At 41.7% G+C, this 10,139-nt stretch overlaps 1 protein-coding gene across 1 annotated transcript; it reads right to left on the reverse strand.

Annotated features, from left to right (window-relative positions):
• Nucleotides 1-3,503: 3,503 nt before the first annotated feature.
• Nucleotides 3,504-9,382, reverse strand: LOC132649949 (cancer/testis antigen 55-like). Its single transcript, XM_060374721.1, has 5 exons — nucleotides 9,301-9,382; nucleotides 8,342-8,526; nucleotides 5,276-5,420; nucleotides 4,292-4,404; nucleotides 3,504-3,698 (listed from the first exon to the last, which is right to left on the reverse strand). The coding sequence occupies exons 1-5, from the start codon at nucleotides 9,380-9,382 to the stop codon at nucleotides 3,504-3,506; spliced, it is 720 nt and encodes a 239-aa protein (XP_060230704.1).
• Between the last annotated feature and the right edge of the window lie 757 nt (nucleotides 9,383-10,139).

A 10,139-nucleotide genomic window follows, 5' to 3' on the forward strand; every position in this document is an offset into this window, starting at 1 on the left:
AGGAACGAACAGAAGTCCTCCCCTATCAGTGGATTGGAGAGAGACATGCATGCAGAGGGTGGAGGTAGAGAGGGAATGGGACAGGAGTAGGGAGAGAACCACAGGGGGGATACAAAGTGAATAAAGTGTAATTGATAAAGAAAAAAATAAATAAATAAATAACAAGGAAATCATGAAATTTGCAGGTAAATGGTGGGAACTGGAAAAGATCATCCTACGTGAGCTATCCCAGAAGCAGAAAGAAACACATGGTTTATACTCACTCATATAGACATATAATACAGGATAAACCTACTAAAATCTGTATACTTAAAGAAACTAATCAAGAGGGAGGACTCTTGCTAAAATGTTCAATCCCTATCCAGAAAGGCAAAGGAGATGGACATCAGAAGAAGGAGAAAATAGGGAACAAATCAGGAGCCTGACACAGAGGACCTCAAAAGCTCTGCCCTGCAGACTATCAAAGCAGATGCTGAGACTTATGGGCAACCTTTGGGCAGAGTGCAGGTAATCTTAGGAAAGAAGGAGGAAATAGTAAGATCTGGAAAGGACAGTAACTCCACAAGGAGAGCAACAGAACCAAAATATCTGAGCACAGGGTCTTTCCTGAGACTGATACTCCAACCAAGGACTATGCATGGAGATAACCTAAGACCCCTGCACAGTTGTAGCCCATGGCAGTTCAGTATCCAAGTGGGTTCCATTATAAAAGGAACAGGGACTGTCTCTGACATGAACTGATTGGCCTGCTCTTTAATTACCTCCCCCTGAGGAGGAAGCAGAATTACCAGGCCACAGAAGACACTGCAGCCACTCCTGATGAGACCTAATTGACTAGGATCAGAAGGAAGGAAAAGAAGACCTCTCCTATCAGTGGACTTGGGGAGGAGCATGCATGCAGACGGTAGAGGAAGGGAGGGATTGGGACGGGAGGAGGGAGGGAAACACAGGGGGGATACAAGGTGAATAAACTGTAATTAATGAAGAATTAAAAAATAAAAAAAGAGTTTAGAGGTGGTGGTCCTCATTTTAGGAAAAAAATTATGTGACTTGAATGAGTAAAAGATTAATGTGAACAACCTAGGAGAACTAACAATGAAGAGAAGATTACTGCACTGAAGAAAACAGCAGCCATACCAGACCTCTCCAACTATGAAAGACCTGCCACAGCTTCCCCAGTGTTGGAACAAGTGAGAATCCACAGTGCACGTCAACTTCAATGATTGGAAATTTCTTATTCGAAATGTTTGTTGTTGTTTTGGCTCAAGTACACAAAAAGGACATTTGCTCAACCATGTTTGTAACAGCTTTATTTGTAATATCCGGAAGTTGGAAACAGCCCAGATGCCCCTCAACTGAAGAATGGATGCAGAAATTGTGGTACATCTACACAATGGAGTATTACTCTGCAATGAAAAATAAGGAAATCATGAAATTTGCAGGTAAATGGTGGGACATGGAAAGATTCATGCTGAGTGAGTTGTCCCAGAAGCAAAAAGACACACACGGTATTTACCCACTCATATAGACATATAACATAAGATAAACCTACTAAACCCTGATCATCTGAAAAAACTAATCAAGAGAGCGGACCCTGACTAAAACGCTCAATCTCCATCCCGAAAGGCAAAGAGGATAGACATCAGATGAAGAACAAAACAGGAAACAACCTAGGAACCTGCCACAGAGGGCCTCTTAAAGGCTCTGCCCTACAGAATATCAAAGCAGACACTGAGACTTAAGGCCAACTGATGGGCAAAGTGCATGGAATCTTAAGAAGTGGGAAATAGTAAGATCTGGAGAGGACAGGAACCCCACAAGGAGAGCAACAGAACCAGAAAATTTGAACACAGGGGTCTACCCAGGGACTCATTTTCCAACCAAGAAACATGCGTGGAGATAACCTAGAACCCATGCACAGATGTAGTCCATGACAGCGTAGTGTCCAAGTGGGTTCCATAGTAATGGGAAGAGGGACTGCCTCTGACATAATCTGATAGGCCTGCTCTTTCCTGTTCTTTGATCACCTCCCCCAGAGGGGAGAGCAGCCCTACCAGGCCACAGAAGATGACAATGCAGCCATTCCTGATGGGATCTGATCAACTAAGATCAGAAGGAAGGAGAGGAAGACCTCCCCTATCAGTGGACTTGGGAGGGGCAATCAAGAAGAAGGGGAGGGAGGGTGGAGCTGGGAGGGAAGGAGGGAGGGGTTTATGGTGGGATACAAAGTGAATAAACTGTAATTAATAAAAAAAATGAAGGAAACAGCAAACAATAGCTCACAGAGTGTGTCACCTAGTGGCTGAATCTGGAGAAACTTGCCGGTTCTCAGATGAGGGCTTGCAGAGAGCAGTTCAGCTTGCCTTTCCTAGTTACCAACAACAGAAAAGGCTCTGTGTCCGGGAGAAAATACAAAACTACCAGCAGAAAAATCAAGAAACCTAATTAACTCCTAGGCCAAACTTGCAGTGCTTGCAGTCAATCACTAACTCACAGATGGCCAGGCACTCACTCAAGCCAAAGCAAAACCAGGTGTTTTTGGGGAGGGTCAGCAATGGATTGGAGGTGGCCTGGTAACATTTGTTTTCTTGGAAAACTCAGCAGTGTCTTCCTGACACTACATGGCAATTATTTTAAATTTTCATTTCCTCTTAGTTGTTTCACCTTTATGTTTAACCTTGCACAAACATCAAACTGTTTACTGGAGGCCAGGCTTGTAGACAGTACAGGAGGGGTGAAGACAAAAACCCTTCCCAGTGATATTCAAGCCTCAAATGCCACTGATCCACCGACGCACTTATATTTCATGAAAGAGAGAGGAGAAATTTCATGGAGTGCAGATGTGAGATATTCCGATGCCCTTTACCATTGGAAAATCAATATGGACTTCAAGCTTTGATGTTTCCACAGGATTCATATCTAAAAAAAGCTACTCCTATCCCATGAATTCCGTCACAGAGCATATTTTAGCACATGCTAGCATTCCCATTTCAGTGAACAAATGAATTTCTAATAGATTGTTGAGAAACTTAATCCCTACTATTAAAACTATAGCAAAGCAATACTACTGTGCCAGGACTTCGGTTAAAAGAGGCTTTAGAGATCCTCCCCTAATGTTTACCAAATCTATTCTAACAGCTGGGTGATTTAAAAAAAGAAAACTCAACCTGTTTGTCTATATGGAAGTGAAATCCTAGGATAGGAAAGAGGTTCCACAGCAGAGAATACACTCTTGCGTATGGAAAATAGTGAATTTGACCTGAATGCAATTGGTTTCTTCTACATTCAAGACCCAATAGTGCACATTCTTGAAATGACAGGACATCTTCCAAAAGAAACCTATGTCATGAAAAATTCCACAAAAAAGAACAAACAAATAACCCAAGAACGCTCAAAAAAAAAGTCCTGAATTCATTCACCTTTTGTTTTTCTCAGCCATGCTAGTATATTTCACCAGGCGGTAACACCCAGTAGGAACACTTGAAAGGATTGAACAAGATGGGTTAATACAACATGTCCGCAGGAATCATGGATACCACCCTCCAAGAATACGGTAGTTGAATGCTGTCTACCGCAATCACGTTAACCACGTCATATAATGCAGGTGTATAACCACTGAGAGTATGGAGAGAATCCAGTGTAAACATCATGCAGTGTTCCACGACTCCAGTTCTTCCATCGAGTCTGGTAATACAGGCCTATAATGAAAAATAATGGCAATGAGTATGAAGGATAACCCTCCACAGATGGCCCTCCACAGCCCCTCAGCTCCAAACAGCAGGTCTCTCACCCTATCCTGGCTCTCATCCTTGACACACAGGAAATGCCTGGGTACTGAGTCAAAACATCTGAGTGACCATCCCCCACACTCTAATTAAACCCGGGAAACAGGAGAAGTCCTGGGTGTCTGCCCTACACACTCTACTTCCCTGGTTTTACATCTCATCTCAGGCCTTACTGACCAAAGTCTTGATTGTCTTCATCAGCAGGCTGAACACCTCAAACCCCCTGCACTCAGGGTTTCCCCACGATTGTCTCATAGCCAAGACAGTCTTGTAACTGTTGTCCACAGAACAGCCTAACGTCAAGTAAAGTTCACAGCTTAGGAATTGAGTATGTGTATGCTCTACATAACTTTCTGCTTATTTTCTTTTCAGTTAGTGAACAAATGTGTATATCATTTCACGCACTTTGGCAGGGGATATACTGCCACACATACCAAACAAAACCCTGGGTGAGAAAGGTATCAGGAAGGAAGGATAGGTAGCCACCTACCTATGAAGTAACTTACCCTTTGCATATTCTGAAAGCTAAGTGGTCTCACAGAGTCAATGTTGATATATGAAGTTCCTGGGATCATGGAATAGGCCACTAGCACCAAATCTCCCTTGAAAGGCCTGAATGCTGAAACAGTAAACAAAGTTAGAAGTGTAAGAATTCCACTAGGGTCACATCCCTTTTCCAAAGGCCCTTTGTCACAGCAATATGCTGACCAACATTTCTTGCATGTAGGGTAACTTTTCCAAAGGCTTAGAAACCTCACATAGCTTACTTATGGAAGGAAAGCTTAGGCCCTTTTAATGATGGGTATCTATAATGATTTGTCAGGCATTGATAATGACATGAGTTTTTCTGGAGAATGGAAGTTATGGCTAGGAGCCCTGGATTTACTCAAGGGGTCACACTGATATCTCTTTTGAGGATGGTAACTAGCTACATATTACAGTCACATGCTTGAACCTTGGTACCTGGTCTAGGGACAAAATATTAGAACCTATCTGTTGAGTGTTCTAGAAAGAGGACCCAAAGAGAAAGAGACCTGTCTGCACCTTTGCTTTGAAGTGATGGAAGTACTTTCAAGGTAAATCTCTTATACATGTGTGATGCTCTCACTGATTTGATTTTGAATGCATTCTGATGCACTGGCGAAAAGACTATGATCTCAACACTCAGAAGGGCAAGGGAAGTGATTCCTAATCTCATGAACAGTTCTCACATATGTTGTTTGCTTCAGGTAACATTGACAAAGCCTATACCACAAATCAGAATTAAAAAATAGCCAAATAAATGAATCAATTAGTGAAAACCACATGGACACATGATGACGACATTCACAAGGGACAGAATCTGTAGGCGATGTTTAAAGTATTGCCCTTTTCCCATTAATTGTGCCTTACTTTCAATTTCAAAGACACTTTCCACACTCTCAAGAGCTTCTAACCCAAGCCCAATACCTATATGCCTTGCCCAATGTTGTTAAAGCTATAAATCCTACCTCCAGAAAACAGGTGTATAGGAAAAGAAACACCATTGCTAACGTAGATGTTGTCCTGCATTACGTGAGTGACATATTTAATACAAAATTTCTTGCGGAGTTTTGATGGATCCTTACAGTCAAGTGGATTGTTCATAATTTTCACCTATAAGAGAAGAAGACAGTAGCTGCAGGTAAAACCTCAATTATATTCAGGAGTTTGTACACTTCCCAAGGAGTTGCCATTAAAACAACAGGTTTTAGTGGGTTGACCTCTCACAATTTTGAGGATACTTCCAGGGTATAGTTCTGTGTCAGAGACAATGGACTCAATTATTCCTATCACACATCCCTCCTGCTGCAGAAAGCTTTTAAACAACTCTTATCAACCCTCCAACAAGCATTTTCTGTTAAAGATATGCTATGGACCTGAGATGATATCTGGCGTTCGGGACATTTTACCAGTGCTGATTTTTACAGTCATGCCACCCTTCCTCTCATGTGAAATAACTAACATAGTTTGTGTTTGTCTTACTTGTATTAAAGTCACATGGCTCGAGTGGTTTGAAACTCCAGAAAAAAAAAATCTGTGCATTGTTCTCACATGGCTCACAGACCAAATCTACTTGCCTGATTATATTTGATTTAAATCTCCCAGCCATTTTTCTCTTGGATTTTACTGCCCTTGAGACTCTTAAGTTCTTGGGACTATTGCTTACATTGACTTTCTCCTTTACCTTGATTTGTTCCATTAACCACTCACTGAATCTCCTTTGTCTGTACTTACGAATCACCTTGGGTTCTTACTCAGCCTTAACAGTGTGCTTCCTGTATAGAAACTTAGGCCTACAATCATTTCTCTTCCTGAACTCATTTACCCACTGCCTAGCTGACATTGCTACTTGACTTCTTAATGGAGACCTGGTATTTAATATGGCGGGCAGGAAATCTTGTAGTAACCCCTTCCAAGAAGTCACCTCTAATCAGGTAACATGTCAAGAGACGGTGAGTACTATGCTGCTAGAGTGCACCAAGAAGACTCTACACGGGTGCTAATATGCAGGGCTGGAGTTTACCGTGAAGGAAAACTGAGCAAGCCCAAGCTCAGGTCTACTCCGGAGATTACTAACACTTCAGATGTGTTACAAACCACAAGGAACGAAGAAAACCTGGGGTAGCATACGGCATGACAACCACATGCGGCATGGATCCTGGGAGTTTATTGTGGGAGTAGACATAATTCTCTTTTAATGCTGTTCTCTTTCACTAGGTGCCTTTGGTATTGTTTCCACAATAAACAAAAAGGGGGAGAGTATTTGCTAGAAGACCGCCATCCATCTCAGAGAAATTCTCTTGCAAGCTAGTTAAAAATAAAGATCTGCTTTGTTGTGTACGCGAAAAAAAAAAAATTCTGTGTTCTTGCTCCATGGACTACTAATTGCCTTGCAAATGTGAACTTCACACCTTTGTTTAACTCACTCACAAACTTACCTTCTGACCTTAGGAATACAGGGCTCTTGCTTTCTGGAAACTCAAAATTCAACAGTGTAAAATACATTTAAATATCTACTCCTGAACAAGTTGTAATTATGGCTGTCACTCAAATTAGAGAATTGTTTTGCACATGTATACAGAAAGAAATTGCTAGAGTGACATGTCGTGGGGTAATTGGAGGAAATGGGCTTTGAGGTACATGGAAAGGAAGAGAAGTGGGTTTCCTGGCAGACAGGAGTGGAGCAGAACTAAGTCAACCGAGACAAGAATGAGCAACCCAATTTTGGAGAAGGGAGGAAAGCATGCTAAGCCCTATGTGGCCTGGGTACAGGAGCTCTCAATGCCTTGGAAGAAGTAACCCAGAAGAGATTGCAAAGACAAGTCATGCAAGGCTGGCTCCATTTACCTACAGTTTGTAAGGATACTATGTTCCTGGCTTATCAAAGATAACGACCCTTATTGGAAGTATTTCTCCTTTGAAATTATCCATGTATATCCTTTATATGGAAATAGAATAGCCACATGAGCACAAAGCAGAAAACCATCTCCTACAAACCATACTGTGTAATTCCATTATCCAGAAACAGTGACTGGCTGCCTGTTTGAAAAGCAAAAGTGAACAATATGCATGCTATTGAAATATCTCAGGAAGATACATATCAGGTCTCATCAGGAATGTCTGCTTTTCTTACACTTTGAATATTTTTTTTTAACTTAGAGGATAAGAGTTTCTTTATTCTGGAATGAAATATGACTGACAATGTGCTTTATCACATTTCCTGGAGAGAAACACTAAGCCAATTCACCTCAGATTGGTACCAATGCAGATCATTTCACCAAAGCCCAACATTATGAGAAATGTGAGTTTATACACACCCTAAAGAGACATTATTAGAGGAATGTGGGTGACCCCACCTAGAAAAGCACAGTAAGTACACCATGGTCCAGAACTCAGATTCAGTCACCCAAAGACACTTTAAGTATTTAGGAAATTCTGAAAAAAATAAAAAAAAAAAAAAATCATGACTCTAACATTCAGTTCTAAAATTTTTGGTAATTTTCCAATACTAATAATGATAATGATAAATGTACCTTGCATATCAGTACTGATAAAAAGGTTTTTCTGTAGCCTATGCCTGAGGCTACACATTAGAACAGTATAGCCAAACTTTATTTGAGAATAGTCATTGATATGCAAATACCTGAGCTAATTCTATTTTTAGAACTAACTCTTACAAAATCTATGACAGAACTTTGTTGCACAGTAAATACAGCTTGAATATTGTATAAAAAGAGTATAAAGTACATTATGTTTATCATACTATTTCCAATTGTTTGTATTCATAGAAGAGAAAATAAGCTTTTCCTATCAGTGGAAGTTGCAGATTATATGAGTTCACATAATTGTCATCATTCAACATATTTAAATACTGAAGACAACTGAAACAACTCTTTAGGAAGAGAAAAAACATGATACAGCAACCACATATCAGAACAAGCCAATTAAACTCACCCTACATTAGTGTTGGTCTTATCCAGGAGAGAAATCAAAATCCCACTAGGTTAAGAGACTCTGGGAAAACTCAGTGTTACCTTGATGGCATTCAGGACCTGAGTTGTTTCATCTTCTTCCACAAGAGCGATGACATTTACTCCGATTCTCACAGGCATATTATCACAGACTACGTCAGTGTGGAAGAATATGGATTTGTTAATCCATCCATAATTGGCACACAAGCTGGTCACGACTCCATGCACAGACTGCAGGTTTGAGATGTCTATTAAACAGGAAACAAAGGTCACACTGGTTCATGTCAAATGCAAGCAAGCAGTATTCAGAAAATCTGCTCTGACCATCTGTACTGTCTATTTTTATGTCAACTTGACACACACTAGAGTCATTAGAGTGGAAGGAACCTCACTTGACAAAATGCCCTCACAAGATCAGGTTGTAGGCAACCCTGTAAGGCATTTTCTTAATCAGTGCTTGATGGGATGGTGGTCTTGGGTTTTATAAAAGAGCAGCCTGAGCAAGCCATGGTCTCTGCATCAGCTCCTGCCTCCAGGTTCCTGCCCTGCTTGAGTCCCTATTCTCACTTCTTTCAATGATGAACAGTGGTGTGGAAGCAAACACTCTCCTTCAAACTTGATTTGTTCAGTGTTGCATCATAACAAAGCAACACTATACACCACCCATGTAGATATGAACATATAACATCACCTGTCTGAACATAAGACAGGAACCATTTCCCCTTCTGGGGAATGCTCAAGAGCATCTTCCAAGGGCAAGATGCAAAGTCATCTTGACAACACAGTTCACACTTGTGTCTCCTGTTCTGTGAGTGGGTCCCACCAAAGCAGCTTGGGCCACAGTATAGTATTGACATTACTCTCATGAACTCAGGGACATCCTCAGCTCAACAGCCACTCAGAATGGTGGCAGACTGCTCCCCACTGTTCCTGCCCATTCTACTTCATCTCATGTTGGAAGAGAACCTTTCTGGAGAGTCTCGTTGAGTGGCAGACATGGGGGCTAACTCGAAGAAGATTACCTTGAGGCTGTTCTTCGGGTGCTTCCTCAGACTTCTTATTCCACTGAAATAAAGCAGATATCCTCCGTAGAATACTTAGCATGGTGGAATCACTATCAGCCTGGGAAAGGCTTGATGTTTACAGATTAATCATCAGGTCTCTGTTGTGTGTCTCCAGGACTGTGGACCCAGTCCCCAGTCTCTATGGGATGTTAGTGAATGTCTAAACGGACACACTCAGGAGAGCCAGGGACAAGGTTCTTCCCTGGCTGCTGTCCACTTCCCTTAAAGCTCGCCAGCCAGGGAGAGCCCACCTTTATCTGCTCGCCAGCCAATGAGAGTCAATGTTCTTGCCTATGTCACAGCTATAGACAATGAAAGGCACTGGACTGAGTCATTTGGCCCCTCCCTCCCATTGTGACTGCACCAGTAGGAAGGTCTCAGGAAAAGCTGCTTTTAGGCGCCCTTGGGTATTCACTGTGTATGGAAGGCCCTAACCCTACATTTTTTGTCACCGGATCAGGAGTTTGTCTTAGGAGGTGTGACAGAAAGCCGAGTCCCTAAAAGTCCACTAAAAATCATGCTTGATGATGGACATAAGCACTATCTACATAGTGGAAGTTTGAATCAGGGATAAAATGTATTTGGGTGAGCTGGGCACAGTAGCACACACCTGTAATCCCAGCACTAAGGTACCCAGAGGCAGGCAGATCTCTGTGAGTTCGAGGCAAGCATGGACTACGAAGCAAGTCCAAGACAGCCATGGCTACATCAAGAAACCTTGTTTCAAGACCAACCAACCAACAACAACAAAAACCCAAAACAACAACAAAAACAAAAAACAAAGAAAAACAACAAAA

Source organism: Meriones unguiculatus, chromosome X, assembly GCF_030254825.1.
Source record: "Meriones unguiculatus strain TT.TT164.6M chromosome X, Bangor_MerUng_6.1, whole genome shotgun sequence".
NCBI lineage: Eukaryota > Metazoa > Chordata > Mammalia > Rodentia > Muridae > Meriones > Meriones unguiculatus.